Source organism: Glandiceps talaboti, chromosome 21 (genome assembly GCF_964340395.1).
Source record: "Glandiceps talaboti chromosome 21, keGlaTala1.1, whole genome shotgun sequence".
NCBI lineage: Eukaryota > Metazoa > Hemichordata > Enteropneusta > Spengelidae > Glandiceps > Glandiceps talaboti.
In genome coordinates, this window is record NC_135569.1 from 5414040 (window position 1) to 5436037 (window position 21998).

At 35.2% G+C, this 21998-nt stretch overlaps 1 protein-coding gene across 2 annotated transcripts in view; it reads right to left on the minus strand.

The window, feature by feature from the left end:
* LOC144451412 (uncharacterized) overlaps positions 1-7436 on the minus strand; it is a 35392-nt gene extending 27956 nt beyond the window's left edge. The window contains exons 1-7 of one of the 2 annotated variants that reach the window (XM_078142245.1): positions 7306-7436; positions 6609-6794; positions 5931-6083; positions 2647-2838; positions 2299-2396; positions 1846-1972; positions 1502-1651 (exon numbers count right to left, since the gene is read on the minus strand). In XM_078142245.1, the coding sequence (XP_077998371.1) occupies positions 1502-1651; positions 1846-1972; positions 2299-2396; positions 2647-2838; positions 5931-6083; positions 6609-6794; positions 7306-7386 (987 nt within the window). In that variant the 5' untranslated portion in view covers positions 7387-7436. The remainder of the gene's footprint in view (positions 1-1501; positions 1652-1845; positions 1973-2298; positions 2397-2646; positions 2839-5930; positions 6084-6608; positions 6795-7305) is intronic. The other variant, XM_078142244.1, reaches the window with a different exon arrangement.
* Positions 7437-21998: the final 14562 nt, after the last annotated feature.

The following is a 21998-nucleotide window of genomic DNA, read 5'->3' on the forward strand; positions in this document are numbered from 1 at the left end:
AGTTCTGTATGAGTGATTTTTAATTGGATGACGAGAAACACAAAATAAATTAATGTTGCCATTAAAATATAGGTCAGACTGATGTGACCTTTCGTTTGTAAAGTTCCCCATGAGTAGTTTGGTATCATATTATAGTTTCATATCATTGTAAACAGATTGTGTATATTGGCAAAGTATATTTTGGGTCATATCCAAGGCATGGCATAATTTCATGTCATGCTCTGCACTGTATTCCTTCATGCTGTTTGGCTATTTGCCAAGGCAAAGAGATAGGGGGCTTTGTGTATACACACATATGTACACACAGAGACAGACATACACATATTCATATACATATACATATAGATATAGATACGCACATACACACATACGTATGCACACATATGCTTGCACAGACAGATACATGCATGCATGCACACACAAACACACACGGCAAACGCGCGTGCGCACACACACACACACACACACACACACACACACACACACACACACCCACACCCACACACACACACACACACACACACACACACACACACACACACACACAGAGTTGAGCTAAAGTTGAGGAACCCCCAGTAACAGAAAGGTAAAATGACATGGAACCCCGGTAGATTTCACCTACTTACCACCCTTAAACAAAACACAGTATGCATACACACAAACACATACTGAAGCATTAGCAAATAACTTGACAAAAGATTGACTTTGGGATAAAATAGTGCAGTCAGTCAAAACACTGATAGACACTGATAAATCAACAATACTACTTTTCTACTCAAATCCATTCAATACGGATGTTTGGGAAAAAGGATCTGCAGTTTTCCAGACACTATTTCAACAGAGCAACATTTATCATAATGTATTTTCAATTCATGGTATTAGTAAAAGGAAATGCATAACTGCCTATTTAAGGTAGCAGCTGCAGAAGTAATCTATTTGATTTTATGTTGGAATGCGACAATTTGAATATAGATGAAAGATTTCCTTCCAGGCAGGATAAGTATGAATTCAGAACAGGAAGGCACATTATCGAATTAGGTATTGTAGAGAGGTCAGGAAAGGACACTGACATTCAAAACAAAAGAATGTCATACATTTATGTTTGAGGGCGCTATACTGACACAGAGTACTATGCAACTCTCCAGCAGTACTGGCAACTTGATCTCCTAATAATACGATTTGGAAAAATGATAACAGAGGACAGAATTCTGGCAAAATTTTAATATATAGACCATAATCTCAGAGGGTACTATGGAGGAAAATAGGGTCAAACTTGCATATATTACCATACATGTTATTCCATAATTTTGGAATAAAATATGAGGTGAACGTAGTTAGATTTGACCTACTTACAACCCTTGAAAAAAACAATGCAGAAAAATATCTAAAATGTGCTCCTTAAACAAACCTCAACCCCCACCCCCACCCTCCAAATGGAAAAGGCCAAAATGAAGAGAAAGGTTGGTTTGTTATACCTGGAGATACACAATGATTGTCTTACCTTTGGCAGTTCTTCGTGAAGTTCAAAAAATGTTGGTCTTTTCTTTGGATCATGTTCCCAGCATCTAGACATAATTTCATAATATTGTGCAGGGCAGCAGTCTGGTCTTTCTAGACGTTGATAGTTTGGTGCATCTATGGCCTGTAAAATCTGAAGAAAATATCAAATTTTATGAAAAATTTCCAAATTTGTTTACTTTTCAGTCAAAATTTTGATACAAAATAAACTGTAATGTAAATAATATTAACATTTGTCCAAAATGCAACAAGAATTTGACACAAAATTCCAAAAAAGGGAAAATTTTGGTGGTAACTGTATGGTACTAAATATGATTGACAGTTTACCTGGCTTCCAGTTAAAGCAGCCCATGGTTGAAATCCATAGCTGAACATTTCCCAACATGTCACACCAAATCCCCAAATATCACTGGAGGATGTAAATTTCAGGTAGTTGATGGATTCTGGAGCACACCTGGTAAAATGAACAATTTTGATTGGATGAACACTTAACCTACACCTGGTAAAATGAACAATTTTGGTTACTGAAAAAGCAGGAAATTAACAACTCAGTTGTACACTAAAAATAAATTGTGGAATTTAAATTACAACTCAAATTTATGATTGTCACTTTACCATAGGGCGTACTGTTATAGACTGAAGTTTCAACTCTAGAGGGCGCTATTACTCACAAAGGTTTCATCACCCCTACAGGCTAATGGTGAATGTTGTTGAACACTACAAACAACACTGGAATCTGAAATAAAAGAGAGTAATATATCTAAACTCTCCAAAACTTACCATGCTAGTGGCAGTTTAAGATTGACATTGAAATTAGTCTGGTAATAATCTTTGCCAACACCAAGTGCTCTTGATAAACCAAAGTCACTAATTTTGACCTGTAAAAAATTATGGAAAAGAAATGAAAATGATTATTAATTGTCTCATGATAGCATGTATCTTTTTTTTGACAAGATTTGAACAAGCCTTGAAATCTTTGGATCACCGAAGATATGTCTACAACTCCTCCAAACTTGAATGATTTTGTCAAAAACAGATTTTTTATTATTTCACAAGAAAGGCTCTCATTTATCTCGTCATTAACATGCCTTATGTAGGACAATACAATATAGATTTTTTTATACTTACAGTGTCTTTAGAGAAAACCAATATGTTTCTTGTAGCTAAATCTCGGTGTATAACATTTTTACTATGTAAATACTTCATCCCAGAAGATATCTGGACGGCAAAGTCACAAAGCTGATTGACCGGAAAGTACGATCTTAGACTTGGTTCCTTCAAACATTCTGATAACGATCGCAGAGGAGCTAACTCAGTAACCTATAAAACAAGATTTCATATTCATTTATTGAAGTGACATAAGGGGCATTCTACTTGAATTTATGAGTGACATAAGGGGCATTGTCACCAAAAGCTGAAGGAGAGACAACAGAGGCTTTGTGAGGAGATGATAAATGAAAGACATAAGGGGTCTTTTCACTTTCTTAGGGAAAGAATCCAATTCAAGATGTCGGTTTTCCTCCGGGTCTCTGCAGAAACCAAAACCCGCATGCGGGTGCCTTTGTGTTTCTGTTGATTATTCATGACATGCAGACATGCGGGTGTTGAGGCGAAAGGTGTACCTGATTACAATAAATTACAACATAACGGTACCGCGGGTACGTACAGACACCCGCATGAACGTCACCACATGAGTATCAGGTCAAATTTTGACTCTAAAAAATAAATGTAGTGGAGGCATACATATAGTGAGGTGATTGTCAAATAAAGGAAAATATAAAACCTATCGGACATTTGTGTGTTAGCGTAATACAAACATGAACATTCATGGATCAGAATCGTAACTTCGTGTATACGTACGTGTAACATTAACAGTTGCATAGCGTACCCGGCCGTCTGACTCGTAGTTCCACTCTGTCATTGCCGACATTTCTTTCGCTTTTGTTGTTATTTTATGTAAACCTTTCTTTACAGGTATTAGTCTGGGATATTAGGATTTTTGACACATATGTTACGAGAAGTTCATGCAACACATACTTGTATAAGTTGTAAGAGGGTGGTGCTGTTCACAAATTAGTTGCATGGACATGATGAAGATACATGATAACAGCCATTCACGATGTTTTCACATTGACAAATCATCTCGTTATGAAAGAGAAATATAGTTGATCTTTTGTGGCAGGACTAGCATACCTTCGACGATCACATAGCTTCGTCATGTCGAATATTGCGTCGAGTCATGTACTACTATGTTTAATCACGACGGTATAAGGCCTTTTCGAAAGCGATGATGCGCGATGGTGAACGTCATGAACATTCATTGTTTGAAAGGTTAGAGGGCGCAAGTTCATCATCCTCGTTCACAATTATATTTTTCTGAAAATCAAAACTGCTATATTTGAGTGATTTTCACATTTTTTTCTAAGAAATTCTTATCAAAAACGGTACAAATTTCAATAAAAATTATTTTTAGTAAATTTACCTGCTATATTTTCAATTCTCTTCATTTGTAAAAATTATGTTACGTGACGCCATGTGATGCGTTGACAAGCGAGCTACAAGGCAGGCTTCACACATTCATAACTTTTCGCTATAACACGTTTATATAGTATACGCTGCAGAGGTTTATGTTGACAGTGACGTGCCGTAAAAAACGTATAACAAACCATGGCTATCGAGTGCAAAAAGAGACATAAATTGCTAAAGATCAATAAATTCTTCACTGCACTGTGATTCTGGAGCAACATGAACAGGGTAAATCCTCGTATACATGTACAACTCTCTGTCTCTGTCTCTGTCTCTGTCTCTGTCTCTGTCTCTCTCTCTCTCTCTCTCTCTCTCTCTCTCTCTCTCTCTCTCTCTCTCTCTCGATTGATACGCTACGGGGTATTTCTGTGGGTTTTTTCTTTTCAAAAAAATCTACACTTCGACATAGTTACTCACTCTCAGGCAAAGTCGCACAACTTTATGATTATCCCGATCGGGGTAAATATGGATGGTAAATTGTTTTGTTTTTAAAGCAATACACAAATAATTACGTGAATAATAAATAAGTACGATCGGGTCGGCGATGATTTACGCAATCTTACTATCATGGCTCTAACAATGTCGTATTGTACACAAATAATTACGGCCTATACGTGAATAATAAATAAGTACGATCGGGTCGGCGATGATTTACGCAATCTTACTATGTAGCAATGTCATGTTGTACACAAATAATTACGTGAATAATAAATAAGTACGATCGGGTCGGCGACGATTTACGCAATGTTACTATGTAGCAATATCATATTGTACACAAATAATTACGTGAATAATAAATAAGTACGATCGGGTCAGCGATAATTTACGCAATCTTACTATGTAGCAATGTCATATTGATAATTAACACTTTCATTATGGAGAAGTCTGCGAGATACGATTGAACTTTTGTCGGCGAGTACATGAACTGTGTGCATATGATCGGGCTGACGATGACTTTACGCAGTGTCGTGAACGATAGTATGTACTAGTTGCCGGGATAGCAAATATGGTACGATGTTTTGCACACTTCTTTCCTGTTTTAATGATATGTTTATATATCTGACAAAGAATGTCATGCTGGCCAGTCTGGTGTAGCAATTACTTATTTGCATTGCAATAGAACGTTAAACAATAGGCACGAAAACCCGCGGTTGGGCTGATGAGGTGTGCTCATTACAGGCTCATTATCACCTGAGTGAGGGTAATCGCGGGTGTTTTCAGACACCCGAATGTATCTGCAGAAACCCGGAGGGAAACCGACATCTTGAATTGGATTCTTTCCCCTATGTGATTTAAAGGGCCTTGTCACGGACTTAAAAGGTTTTGTAACTGAGCTCAAGAAATGTGGTATATTGAAAACACTCTTCACCCAGAGTATTTTTAATGAATTAAGTATTTTAATGTTGACTAATAATTTTTGCATTCAGTAATAAATTGTCATGTCATATCAAATGTGAATCTTTCTGAGAACACACGCTAATCGTATGAATTTGTATTACAACACGGAAAGTGTAATCACAACAAAAAATGTTGTGAGAGATGTAAAAAATATTGTGCTGTCTAAATGAAACTCTATAGTCACTCTGATGTGGTAGTAACACTAGTTTAATACCCACCCACCTAACGACCATCTCAGTCCAGGGGTAGTACAAGACGCAGTACCACTTTTGATTCTCTACAACCCCCAGGTGAGAGATCAACGGGGGTAAATTAAGTCAAAGGTGGAACTTCGTCTCATACTCAACCCATTTATACATCCTCTGCTCAAGCTTTACCCAAGGCAGAAAGACAATGGTCAAATATGACTTTTCGTACAGTGACTCTCTACAATAAAGCAAGACATGTCCTGGAACCTACTTCTTCTAAGCATATCAGTGTATACATACCAACATGAGTGAATTTTCCACATCGAGAACAACACCATAAAGTCGGACGAGGTGCTCATGATCTAAGGAATGCATAATAGTTGCTTCTTTTAGGAAATCTGCCTGACCAGCCAGCAGTTTATCCTTACTAAGGCACTTGATTGCAACTTGGATCTGTTATTAAAGACAACATATAAAACTCGTTCATTAGTTTAAAATACATGTACTACACTAGAGCTTCTGGCTCCGAGTCAAATGTCAGGCAGAAAGGCCAGTTTAAAGGCTCAGTTCAGATTAGAATTAAAATTCAGGTCTGAAAAACAGTTGTCTGGTAGAGCTTTAGAAAAAGTTGGTCTAGAACAAAATAATAATCGTATGTAATCTTTACGACCTCACTGAAAAGATATCACGATTTTGAGAACTTGGGACTGAAACCCTGGCCTTTATGGTTTTCCATGTAGTGTGGTACAGTACGGTAACTATGGTGAAGTCATGATTATGGTTTTACTTGTTATGATAACCAGCTTGGAATCAGTAAGATGTCAGTTTGAGTTTGATCTGGTGCTGTCTATTTCTGAAGTCCCTGGGTACGCTTATCTTACATCATAGTCTTTTGTTTACAGAGGAGTCTGAACCCCCCCCCCCCCCAAAAAAAAAAAAGAAAAAAAAAGAAAAAAAAAGAAAGAAATACTATCTTACCCTTTCTCCCTCTTCGTTGGACCAAACACCTTGCTGTACAAGACCAAACTCTCCTTTACCGATCTCTTTGTGTATACTGAGAGCTTCTGCAGGTATAATATGTCGGCCAAACTTAGTGGTTTCATACACAGATAAAGGGACGGACAGTGACTGCCTGGTGTTACCCCGATCTTTACCCATTATGGACTGTAGGAAGGAAAAACAAATATCTGGATTAATTCATAATATTGAGAGAAGTTTACATAGGTAGAAAGATTTGTCATTGTAAACACATTGACCAAGTGTTCATATACCAAGTACTGAGGGTATACACAATGGTGAACCTTTCAGTCAAGTACACCAACGTCTTCATTTTTTTTTTTTGTAAACAGTTTTTAACATTTAAAATTGAATTTTGCTCCAATTTTTGCAAATTCTTTTTAGTTGGTCACAATTTGGATGGATTGCTACATAGATTTGACATTTGTCAGCAAAATATGTTGTTTTTTTAACACAGACAGACAGACAGACAGACACACAGACAGACAGACAGACAGACAGACAGACAGACAGACAGATAGATAGCAGATAGAGGAGTATACTTTGTCATATTTTTTCCAAAGCATGATTTTCCCAAATGAAAGTTATCTATTATTTTTCTAAATCACAATTATATTGACTTTTATTTTATCATATTTAATTTTATTGAAATTTTTACCCTTCTTAGCTTCCCAAATGTTCCTTTGGGGCGTTCTTTGTGATACAACTTTTTCAAGCGCCGTTGTTCTGGCTTGGTCATGCCGATGTCAGCAAGGTCTTCAGCATCTACATATTTTATCTGCCCCACAGTTGTAACCTGGTGAAAGGAATATATAAATAGAAATAAACAGAATACTATTTGCACTCAAAATATCCCTTGTGGTCAAATTTCAAAGTTCTTAGAATCTCTTCAAATTTTGTCATATGAAAGCTAATTCTTGATGCTTTTGGACTACCAAAGAAATCTGGGGTTCACTGTCCTGTTTTCAAGGAAATCGACACACCTTTATTCACCTGTTTAACATAGTATTTGGCAGCCATATTGGATTTGGCAGCCATATTGGATTCTGTGGCTTAATTTTGATTATCATTTTGACTGTTATTTAAAAAATTTGTAAGCTGACCATTGATAGGAAGGAAGCATGCTCACCTAACTTTTACACATTTCATGTGAATTTTTACCAAAAAATTGTCAAAAAATATGAAATAAATGCCATGGGAAGAATACTGTATGACATTCTAGAATTGAGTTTTCACAAACTTGTGAAATTTTCATCTATTTTCATTGTAAGGTAGCATACTTATCTCACTTTTACATAGTTTATCAAACTGTATCAAAAATGTTGTGAAAATTTTGCAAAATGTATGAAATAAACATTCTGAGGGAAAAAGAGCTGTACAACTTTCTAAAAATTCTCACCTTTAACCTCGATGTGAAGTCTGTGTAATAATGTGCCAATTCACTATCTACCAGGAAGTCATACAGATCCTTGTGTTCTGTTTCTTTTCCTTTCTTAGACATTGTCTCTTTTTGTGTCTTCTTTCAACATTAGGCCATTATCTGAAAGATAAAATGACATCGTTTGTTTAGTACCTTTGCTAGAAGTTCAGATTTAAATCCCCATTTGTCTGTCTGTCTGTTTGCTGGAAAATTATTTGATTCATTTAGATGAGACTTTGTGGAAGGATTGTGCTTTTGCGATGTGAGGAGAAACCATTAAATTTTGGGGAGATCTAATCCATGTTCTGGATTTTTGTGAAGTCATGGCACTATCAGCATCAGCCTGCATCGAGCTGCAACCACTGAGGGCGCCCTTCTTTGTTTTTTGTTTGTTTCGGTGGATATATAATTCCTGTTCTGGATTTTAGAGGAGTCACAGCATAATTAATATCAGTCATTGAGCTTCTACCACTGAGGGCGCCCTTCTTTGTTTTCTGTTAGGTATGAAGTTGGACAGTGTTTTCACCTCAAGAACTGCTCAGAGTTGGAGGAAGTATATGTATGGGCTCTACTGAGTACCTGCTAGTTGCTAATGACGTCATAAAAGTGTACACCACAACTATGACACTTTTTGGACAATAACTGCCGTAACGAAAGCAATAAAATTTGACATTCGACAATAGGAGTCACATACATGGATTTTTAAAACCATTTTGTCTACTGGTGACAATGAGAACAAGATGAAACACCAATGTGATGACATCATGACAAGTTTAGGTCAAAGTGCCATTAGCTGAAACATGGCATTCCAACTACTTGGGCTGTGATGTGACTCTACTTGACATCACTATGGCATGATGGCCGACAGGAAAACATTAAAATTTACAGAGATTCAAAATCAGAGTTGTATGCTTGCATTTTAAACTGGCACCAGTCACTTGGGAGATTTTTTTCACCTATTTTAAATCTCATCTTCAAATATTCTGAGTTCATTCTTTTAAGTTTTAGTTCTTTAAAGAAACTGATCTCTTCAACCTTTAAATTTACTCCAGTTACAAGTCATCTTCCAAGTTATATCTGGGCTTACATGTTCACCAGTGTGCCCCTAATATAGCCAAATGCTGTTGTAGTGGGGCAAAATGATAACTGGCATTTCTTGTGAGTCACCACATAGTAAGAGATAGGGGAACACCAAATTTTGGTGCATCACTAGAAATTGTGTGTCAGTGGTGCATTAAATTGGCTTAGAGGGGACACTGGACCCACCACATAGTAAGAGATAGGGGAACATCAAATTTTGGTGCGTCACTAGAAATTGTGTGCATCAGTGCCACATCAAATTAACTTAGAGGGCACACTGGTCACCACATAGTAAGAGATAGGGGAACACCAAATTTTGGTGCATCACTAGAAATTGTGTGCGTCAGTAGTGCGTCAATTTGGCTTAGAGGGCACACTGACATTCAGTTTACTATTTTACCATCTATCACTCAGGTTACTGTTCCACATAAAGAACACAGTTGCATTTTTAAATAAAACAATTTTATTTGAATAAGGAACGAAAAAAAAAGGCCAGAGACTTGAGCAAGTTTAGCTTGTATTGTAAAGTGATGACACTTCGAGGATGAAGTGACATTCACATAAAACAGTTTCCACCAGCTAAAGCTATAAACGTGGCTCGACATAACATCAGCTGTGTTAAGACTGACAAGAAAATCGAAATTTACGAGGCCCACATGCTTGAAATATGCCGACATCATGACAATTCAGTCACACCGATTTTATTGACACTGTTGAAGTAACACAGTAGGCATGACTAGTCACCTTGAAATCCTGTAAAGCTGACTGACAACACAATAACGTGATTTATAGTGTACTAGGACATCCTTCACAAGACATCGGTGTCGTCTTTGTCACAATGCCAGACAGTTTGACCCACTTAGCTATTATGTACAACAGCGGCCAACCATTTCATACACTCAAATTTGTCTGTCTCAGCAGTTTTTTAAAATACCTTTCACAGCTTTAAATTTTAAAGACCCGAGTTTCCATTCCAAGTTCTTACAATCATCGTATCTAATTAGTTGAGATGTAATGATTACATAGGATTATTCGTCTATTCTGAACCAACTTTTCCTGTAGCTCTGCATGATAACCATGTATTATATTTGCCTCAACATTGTATCTTATTAACATCATATGTGTTTTGAATCATTTGATGTGTTACATTAATTTTATCTTTGCTTAAACATTTCACTTGTATTTTCTTTGCTAACGTTTTATTCAATTGTTTTCTTTCAGATCTTGTTTTCAATTTTATTCACCTCTTTTTTGAAGTGCAATTTCCAATGCATTTTTATGCAAATAGTAATAAAGTAATATTATTATAACTGTTTTCTCACTAAAATTTTAATATTCATCCAACATGGACCTTATGCTAATTAGCATAATTATGTATGTATAAAGATTAATTTTACATACATAATTAGGCTAATTAGCATATTTACATGAATGAACTTCTTACAAATGTACAAACAGACATCACAAATCACTGCCCATGGTATATGCTAACATACACAATACCTTCACATTGCTGTATATCCAACCATGTCTTATCTTCCCATAAATTACAGGAAATGCATCCCAGCTATGCTAAAAACAGGAATTCCACACTGCTACCATGACAACAAGCATCCATCAAGTTCAACAAACCGTGACATGAGTCATAATCACATGTTCTAGGCTAAGAACTTGGACCTCAATTTTGAAATCATCAAGTATGTTGTATTTGTAAACAAAGGAAAAATTGTTGATGGCCTTATACTAGCCTTGAATTTACATATAAGTTCTTTATTCATATAACACAAATTAATAAATAAAAAAAAAATGAAATGAAAATAATGAAAATGACCAAGCATTTCAAATTTATGATGGAGAGAGAAATGTTGTATGTCCTATAAATAGTTGCCATAAAATCTGATGACACACGTCAGATTTGTCACAAAGGAAAAATCTTGTATGACCTAATAACCACTGCCTTGAAATCACCAACCATATCAGATATGTGACAAAGAACAACTTTTGTATGGCCTATAAATAGTTGCCTCAAAACTGAGCAAACACATTCAATTTGTAACAAACGAAAAAGTTTGTATGGCCTATTAATGGTAGACTAAGTTACCACAGAATCTGACAAACGTCAAATTTAAACAATGGAAAACATTTGTATGGCCTAATTATACCTGCCTTGAAATCTGATCAAGCACATCAAATTTGTAGACAACACAGTGCTCTAAAACAACTACAAATATATATGTTGCCATGGCAACTAGACTAACAGACAAAAAATGAGACACTGGTAATTGTGTGGGTATTTCGGTGACTAGTATTACAATACGATAAGAAAGGACTAGAAAATGACATGAAATAGATTTATTTGAATTGAATAGCATACCAGAGTTGAGCCCGCAAGACAAATTTGAATACTTCCTTTGTAACAATACATAGTTGCTAACTATGAATGCATGCGGTATCGTCCTATTTTGGTAAGACTGACACCATTTTATACTAAACTAGAATCATTTACACAATTTCACTCCAGGCTACACATAGCGGGGTTTTAATACGTAAAATTGCCCCAGCTGAACTAGAACATTTTTAAAACGGTTTTGTTAGATATAATGGCTTAATCATAATATTGTACACCTTGGACAGTATTGCATCACCTGTGGGTAAACATGTTTGTGAAGAAGTACACATTAGTATGCTTAATCAGCAAGAATAGCTAATTACTTAGGCGCACACCATTTCCTTCATGTTTGACTCCACCTGGAGTGTTATGCAGTATTTATCCAGATCCAGATATGTCCGCACCCAAAAATTAGCACCCCAATAAATCACAATTTCAAATTATTACGAAATTTTTTTAATTGAAAAAAAACAATGTGAAATAACATACACCTACATGTACCTCTTGCTTGCAACTCAATAAATTACAAAAAATTAAAAAAGTATGTACAATTATTGTACGCACAATAACATTTTTCAACACTTTTGCAGCATTTTGCAATTTATGGAGTTAAAAACATGGACTTAATTATACTATTTCAAATTAAGTTTCAAATAGAAAAGACATAATAAAGTTATCTTATAAATTAAAAATCTAAAGTAAATACTTTGTCAACCATGATGGCCACTTGAAATGCTTATAGATTATGGAAAATCTAATCTGCCAGCAGTGTAGTAGATGTATGTATATTACTACATATAAAAATATTATGCATACTCCACTGACAGCTACTAGCAAACATCTGCAAAATTCCAGTGGTTTGTTTTCGTTGTAAACTGACCCAATTTCAAAATCATTTCAACATGATTCCTAAACTCTGCTCAACTGGGTACTAAACTATCTCAATACTACTAAAGTTGGACAATTATTCGCTTTTCGTGTGTTTTTCTGTTTAATAAAATTTCTTCAGTAAATTATTATTAATATATCAGAAAATGTGAATACTTTTATAAGTTCTCCCTTCATGAATTAGTTGGGATTCTGAAGCCTGCCCTGACCTACAATTGTCTGACCTCTGACCTTTGACCTCCTTCATGACAAGCTTCTTTACCATTGGAATGTAGATGTCAAGTGTATTCTGATAACTGTCAATCTTCAACACTGATTGAGGTCTTCCAGTGTCGTTGTTTGATCATTAAATGAACATGCCAACCATACCAAAACAGTACCATCAGATTAAAACTTGGCAATGTCAACTAAAAATAAAATTTAGCAATGTCAACCGTTATTAAAATTTAGCGGTCAACTGATATTGAAATTTAGTATTGTCACCAAAATGGAAACTATGCACCAATATGTAAATTAGTGAGGTCATCTCAGGTCAATCAATATTAGAAATTAGAAACATCCACCCAAATGAAAACCTAAAGCTATATCAACCGATTCTAAAACTGTTCAATATTAGTTTTTATTTGTATGAGTGAATGGAAACCTAGTTTCAAATATTATTTTTCATTTCCAGGTTGTACCGGAAGATTAATATTTACCTAGGATTGATTTCTGTTTGCATGTGGCTAGCGAAAATATGTCATATTACATATAAACTAACATACTATGTAATATTAACAGTTTCAAAAGACATTTCTCGGAAAAACTAACTGTATGAAAGAATACATTAAAACGGGAAATGCAGGTTTGTGAGGAGATAAATGATGACCTAATTTTAAAATGAATGATTCTCAGTAAATAATGATGATAACTACTTTACATTAATATTTTATTTATAGAAAGGTAATAGGTCCACACTGAAGGATTATTCTGGCTACTCTATTTAAGAGCCTCTGAAGTCAGGTCAGCAAAGTTGTACCACAGTTTGACCACACTACTGCAGTGTAGTCAAACAGTGGCAGTACCATTGCATTATAAATCATCTTAATAGCATCAAATGTAAGATATGGTCTTACCCTCCTAATCACACCCAGGATTTGTGATATTTCACTACAGATCTTCGTTATGTGCATTTCCGAATTTAAGTGAGAGTCAATCCAGACACCATGGTAATTGACAAAATACAGTATTTAGACAGTGATGGCTATACCTGAAGTTACATTAACAGTTTGACATATAAACTAATTAACAACCACATATTAATTAACATCCATTATACATTAATCAATGAAAATATTCTATTTGTAGTACACTAACTACATTTTTAGTTTTAATATTCAGGGGCCCTGGCAGGTAAACCTTTTAGTAATTTAGATACATGTCACTGTCAATGAAAGTGTGGCAAAAGTCTAATTGACATAACTTGCTGCAGGGTGTAATTGGATTATTAGATACTGTGATGCGGAAACTTGAAGGCATTAATTGCAAGACTTCACTTGTGATGTTTCAATAGATGGAAACTTAATTTTCACTTTCAAACACTATAACCCCAGGGCTTGAATTTAACTTCTATGTTTGAGCTTGGTAGTCTGATTTCACCAAGTGAATGGTTTCAGCGACAATTTTCTAATAATTTCCATTAGTGTAAGACTATAGTCTAGTTCCTTTACGATATCGTTACAATTTACACGTGCCATGGTTTAGTTAGAGACCACATTAGCATCCACACTAAATACATGCAGACGACCACCTTACATTGTATATAAATCTAGCAGTCTAGATATGTTTCATAGTAGTTCCCTCGACTACTGTTAAATTCTAGTCCCGTCACTGATTCAGAATTACTAAGCTTTTTTTACTTCAATGATTTACAGAAGACAAAACTTAAATAAAAGTACTATTTGCTATGACAAGAAATTGCAATTTTTGCCCTTCTTGACTATTATTGTTATTTCATCAGAATATTGTCTATTGTATACTCATTTACCTATTTTCATAGCCCAGAAACTTGTCTTGATGTTACTATCTCAAGAAGCTCTCTAGCCTACAAACTTGTCTTGGTATAATTTCAAGAAGCTCTCTAGCCCAGAGACTTGTCCTGGTGTTATTCTCTCAAGACACACTCTGTCTTGGTGTTACTATTTCAAGAAGTTCTCTACCCATGGGTGTTACTATCTCAAGAAGCTCTCTATTCCAGAGACTTGTCTTGGGTTACTATCTCAAGACACTCTCTAGCTCACAGACTTGTCTTGGTGTTACTATCTCAAGACACCCTCTAGCTCACAGACTTGTCTTGGTGTTACTATCTCAAGAAGCTCTCTAGCCTACAGACTTGTCTTGGTGTTACTAGAAACTCTCTAGCCCAGAGTCTTGTCTTGGTGTTACTATCTCAAGAAGCTCTCTAGCTCACACACGTCTTAGTGACACTATCTCAAGAAGCTCACTACACCAACAAAGCTTCTTGAGACACTACATGTAATATCTCAAATATGTGCATGTTCTCTCAAAATCGTTAAAATTTTACCTACAGCGAAAAAATTTTGGTTTTATAAATTAACAGTAACAGTATTAACTATTAGTATTACAGGTACAGGTAGGTAACAAATGCTTATTCTCCAGAACATTTGAGTTTGGCTGTATATTGTACTGTGGTTAAATATTTACAACAGAAAAAATAAACCTTCTACACTTCAAACCACTTCATATAACAATACTGGTATGTTAACAAAATGTTATGTAAATATATATTTAGTATTTAGCAGTCATGCCTTCTGTGTACTATAATATATACATGTACCATTGCATGTAGAGTTTACCTCATACAAAAATCAGTCTTGGAATACCTGTACACTAATGATAATATAATATGGTGGGATTTTTAATGTTTTGAAAGTTGGTAAAATCTATGAACAACTTCCCTAGGACATTTTTTCTATCAAAATCATGGGTTCTTAACCCAATTTTGATAAAAAAATAATACAGAAATTTGAAACTTTACCTGGATTTTGTCGGTTCTCTAGATCTTTCCGGAATTATTATGCTGGTTACACACACACAGCAAGAAAAACAAAAAGAGCAAAAATCAATCGTTGCAGACGTGTCAGAAACTATACGGCGGTGGTCTGATACACAGGCACGATTCTGGCTTTATCCAACTACCCTGAAGCTGTGCTATACATGTATACAGTGTCGCCATGCAAGCCATTTTTAGTTCAATACCACTGTTACATAACAAAGAATTCTCTACATACTCTGTGTAATTCAGGGGCTTCTTTATTTGCACTCAAGTACGCTGTCAACATCCACATTATACCAGAGGCAAACATTTGGGATGTGATTGTGGTGGTGTACATGTCAAGGGGTGTCACAAGTCTCCAATTAGCTACTGTCCAAGCTCTGCAAAGAAATTACGCCATTAAAACAAACTTTTCTGTGGTTAATTTGACGATCCGATGTCTGCCTGCAGCATTCGAGGCCTGTTTTGTTTTTTCCACAAGATTTGCAAGACAACTTGACCACCAGCTGTAGTAATTATTTTGACTGTATGAATAAATGGCACGATCACGTTGAAACAAACCAACCCTAAAAGAATTTAATGGAAAATAAACTTTTTTATGGTAATACAAAGTCCAATATTCTGGCATGAATACCACAGGAGGTGATTACAAAGAATAGCACATTTTTTTTAAAAATATATATATATTTAATAACGTTTTTATTGGGTTTATTGCAAAAATACAATTCTTTTCACGGATGGAAATCTCCACTAAACTTAATCAAAGAAAAGCCCCCAAGAAAACCTAAAACAGTTCTTTGAACCTCATTCTGATATCAATTTAAGTTGTAATTATTTTCACAAATATGAACTTTGAACTCTACACCTGTGGTTCTTTGAACTCTAAACCCTTGGCCATCACACAAAAAAAGTTTAAAGAAGACCAGATAATATATATGGATGAAGTAATCTACAATTGCATTGGAAGTTTCAAATGAGGAAGTCTTTAACTACAACATGCACTGACATTTCGCCAAACAAAAACTTACTCTTTCAGTAAAAAAATTGTCCAGATAAATAACAAATGTAGCAATGTTAGTATGATTTTTGGTAAGCCAGATGATAAAATGTAGCCATGTTAGTTAGATTTTTGTTCAATATTAAAGATGATAAAATGTAGCAATGTTTGTAAGATTTTTGTTCAAACAGATGATAAAATGTAGCAGTGTTAGTTAGATTTTTGTTGAACCAGACGATAAAATGTAGCAATGTTAGTTAGATTTTTGTTGAACCAGATGGTAAAATGTAGCAATGTTAGTAAGATTTCTGTTCAACCAGATGATAAAATGTAGCAATGTTAGTTAGATTTTTGTTCAACCAGATGATAAAATGTAGCAATGTTAGTTAGATTTTTGTTCAACCAGATGACAAAATGTAGCAATGTTAGTTAGATTTTTGTTCAACCAGATGATACAATGTAGCAATGTTAGTAAGATTTTTGTTCAACCAGATGATACAATGTAGCAATGTTAGTAAGATTTTTGTTCAACCAGATGATACAATGTAGCAATGTTTATAGTAAGATTTTTGTTCAACTAGATGATGAAATGTAGCATAATGGCAACATTTTCATTGAACCAGATGATACAATGTAGCAGCAATATTGGGAAGATTTTTGTTGATTGTACCACCGCAAACCATGTATTGCAGACTGTGTTCCTGTAAACCTGTATTACATGTAGTTGTAACTGGGGTATCATTTTTCCAATCAGACAACCGACAATATATTCATTGAATTCTTAAAATACCAATAATTAGACATTGTGCATGTTAATTAGAGATCTATTTTATCTATAAGTAGTATAGTAATAAGGTGAAATCATGATTCGTTGGGCAGCTAATTTTTGGGTGTGGACCCAAAATGAATTTGATTAGATATACTGCGCCATCCTATGTGTACTGCTATACAAATATGTTTACCCACAGGGAATTCGACACTGTGCATGGCATACACATTACAATATTAGGATCAAGTCATTCTATCTAACAAAAGAGTTTCAAAAAACGTTCAAGTTGCAGCTAGGTTCAGCTTTACACACCAATCAAGATATATCCTGCTGACATGCACTCCCTAATCAGTATTTAGATATTAGGCATACAGCACACAGTTAGGACACTTGATAATTATCAACCCATTAGATCTAATTGCTTAATCTCAGTATGATAGGAAACGGTTTCTTTTTACTTATGACCTTCTGATAATTCCTCCTTCCCTTTGTCAGTTGTCTGATTAGCCTCGTGTTGAGAGATATCTCGATGTCCGGATCAGTGACACAGAACCGGAACTGTATTCAACACGTACAATGTATGAAACGCAAGGAGTCATTGCCTGCCATGGGCAAGGATACACAGATGTGTTCTGCTGATGTGTTCTCCTCAATTACAATGTAGCTGATGATATGATGTGTTCTGGGCAGTGTGCCCTCTTAAGCCAAAACACTGACACACACAATTTCTAGTGATACACCAAAAAATTTGGTGTTCCACTATCTCTTACTATGTGGTGACTTACAAGAAATCCCAGTTTTTCTCATTTTGACTCAACAACAAAATTTGGCTATCATTAGAGCGCATACTGGTTCTGGGACAGTGGGAGCCATTTTGATGTCTTCTTCAATTTTGATAGCAGCTGACATCTTGTGATAGCTTTATTTACAACTACTTGGTTAGCTTGTTAATAATGGACAGCTAGTAATACACACACACTTAGGGATTGTTTGGTGTTGATGTGGACTACTAGTTTTATCACCTCCAAGGTCCTTGCTTGTTTAAATCACTGCAAGCATACTTTATATATGATATAAATCACCGAGCCTAATTGTAATGTACCAATTTACTAACACATCCTACTCTTCTCTTTTTTTTTGAGGGGGGGGGATACGAATGACCTATTTATCCATGGTGAAATGTTAGTTATCATACATGTATTAGGAATTTAGGGATGACATAATTATGATTTTTCGCTAACCTAACGATGCTCTGTTAACAGGATGAATGTTAGTCTTGAACTTTTGGAAACCATTTGAGAGGAGTTTTGTTAACACTGTCCAGTTTCCAGTTCTGTTAAGACCATCCAGTTTTCAGTTTTGTTAAGACCATCCAGTTTTCAATTTTGTTTATACATTATATGTGTATGGTGTTAATACAGACCATTCAAAATTTATCTGATATTTTTGAAGTTTGAATTACAATTTATATATATGGAAAGCATTGCGACCACAACCTTTCTAGTACTAATTTATTTTGGATGGCTATAATATCAAAAATTCATTTCTAATCTTATGAGAAAGAGAGAGAGGATAAAAACCACGAATATTAATGATTTACGCTGTGAGTGTACATGCAAGCACAGACCTCCAGACAACTCGGGCAGTCTTGTGAAAAACTAAAGTGTTGCCATGACGATGTTGTCAATTTCATCTGTAATGTCCTTGCTACAAGTTATTGGCTGTAGTAAGTACAGCTATAAAATCCTACATATTGTAAGGGCCTAACTGTGGCTTGGTCGTAAAACTGCTAGTATAAGGGCCTAACACGATGAAGAAAATGCATCAATTACGGCAACTTCAAACCAATTAACTATTGTATCGCAATCAGACATGATTGTACAATCACAGGTGTTTCAATTATTGCCAATGATTTAAAGCCTCATAATCGTCTATCATTACTACACAGTATATCTCAAGTACCATACTTACACAAGTTTATTTGATATTGTCTGAGTACCACACACATGTACATGTATGTCGAGTGACCGGGCTTTCACCTCAAAACGTCTGTTAATTAAAGGCCAAGGTTTCAATCCCAGGTTCTTGCATACATGTTATCTTATCAGTGGAGCCATAAGGAATAGATAGAGTGATTTTGTTCCAGGCCAACCTTTTCTTTAAAACTCTAATTCTGCCACAGCCATTATCGTTTAGATGAACTTTGACCTGAAGTTTACATGAACTTTGACCTGAAGAAGGGCTATCCCTCTTCAGAATCAGGTCAAGTTCGTGTGAAAGATAATGGCTGTGATTCTGCCAGACAACTGTTTTTCACTCCTACTTTTAATTCTAAGCTGTTGTGTTCCTTTAATGTCATCATATCAACTGGTAGACAGTCAATATTTTCTGTATTAGTTTCTAGTTTACAGTATTTCTAACGATAAACTGACTCAATACATTGTCATGTAGTCAGAAATATGTTGCGACCGAGTGAAAGTTATACGAAATAGTTTTACCTTGAGACAAATGCTGTAAACCTAGATATATTTCCTACTACAAATTTTGTGATTTTTATCAGTCTTCAGCAAGTTCTCAAAGACCAATTTCCTCTAATTATCAGGCTGGTACATTGTGTTCATGTGTAACTGAGAAGGCATTTCAGTCACTACTTATTTTTGTGGGTTTTTTCCAGTGAAATGATTGAAAGTAAGTCTTTAGCGAAAATGTCCAGGTTTAGAGTAATACACAACAATGACATATTGGGCACTTTCTTACAATAGTCTCTTCATGAAGGTGGATGTTTTTCTAAGTTTTTATTCATACTAAACCTTTATACCAGTTAGCATGAGAGTTAAACTTCATATAGTTACACTAACACTGGAGTTATTTCTATACTACGGTAATTGTACATGTATGTAAATTTTTCTTGGTTTTGTATGTTACTGATGAGCAGTAATGCTCAAGGTGAACAAATAATTGTAATTGTATATTGTTTAATTTGATGTAACTTGCCACTAAAGAGTTGCCCACCCAAAAGTCACTATCAAAATAAACAACACAGAGATTAAATTACAAAACTATTTAGATAAAGAAATAAGGTGTTTGAGTACATTACAATTAATACACAGCAGAAGTAACTACAGAGACTGAGAAACATATATTTACTGTTTGTGTGTGTGTGTGTGTGTGTGTGTGTGCGAGAGAGAGAGAGAGAGAGAGAGAGAGAGAAAGAGAGAGAGAGAGAGAGAGAGAGAGAGAGAGAGAGAGAGAGAGAGAGAGAGAGAGAGAGAGAGAGAGAGAGAGAGAGAGAGAGAGAGAGAGAGAGAGAGAGAGAGAGAGAGAGAGAACTGGATGGTCTGAACAAAACTCAACTCAAAGGGTTTCCAAAAGTGCACACACATACACACTTATCTATATAATCTATATGTGTATATATAGACAGACAGACAGACAGACATACGGGCAGAGACATACCAACAGACAAGACAGACATACATACATACATACATACATACATACATACATACATACATACATACATACATACATACATACATACATACATACATACATACATACATACATACATACATACATACATACACATAGACAGAAGTACGTCACATTTGTACAATGCCATTTTTAGTTCCATGTATGATTTCCTATTTTTGAAATCTTATCTATTCTTGAATTCTAATCTTAAAGTAAGGATGTTATGTTATCCACAGACATTTATATAGTTCCAAATAGTGTAACTGAATCCAATTTGTCTGTGACTCCCTAGTCTGTAGGTTTCAACCCTAGCTACGTGTTGCCTCACAAATCTACATGTATTCAATTCCAATTACTGTCAGTGTAGGTTACTGGGTCAGTCAATACACTCACAGCAAAACAGGGTCAAATCTTGGTAGGAGTTTTCAAAATATTTTTTTGGCAGTGAAGGCATTCACCATAATTGTCACTAAAATCCTACATTTGAATCCTAAGTTTTCCCACTCCTGTTATCTTACCAGTGAAGCCATACAGATTACATTGGAGTATTCTTATGTTCAGGACAATCTTTTCCAATATCTCTACTAGAAAATTGTTTTTCTTACCTATGTTTTTATTTTAACATGCTACAGGCCTTTAAAAGCCGATTTAGGTTTTACTTCGGTTTGAATAAATGGTGACTTGCTCGTGTTTTCTTTTACCATAGCTTGGCAAGTTCTGTACATGCACACAGTTTAAAACATCATAAGATAATGCAACTGTTTCGGAAAAATTTCTAAAAGTTTACATTATTGTCAGTTTCAACTAGTGTTCACTGGCTCTGTTTGATACAACCATGCAGAAACCAATAAAATGTATATTGTACACTTTAAGATAGCAATTTGTTGCTACATTTTGTCTAAATGAAATAAACCATTTAAACATATTAGACACAGACATGTGGGTGCCGATGTTTTGATGTCTGTATTTGATATCTCCATGGTGGTAATTTAGTTCATTTCATTTAGACTAAATGTGGCAAGAATCTGTATTCATTCAATCTTGCTATCTTAAAGTGTAGCATGTCCAGTTTCTTATTAGTTACTGCATGGTTGTATCAAACAGAGCTACTGAACACTAACATGAAATGGGCAGTGTCAACTCTCAAACAGCATCAGTAAACACTAATATGAAATGGACAGTATCAATACTCAAGGTACCAAACATGGAAAATAACTCCTCCTAAAACAAACCCCATCCTATTTATTTGCATAATCTTGCCCACTTGTAGCTGTGTTTT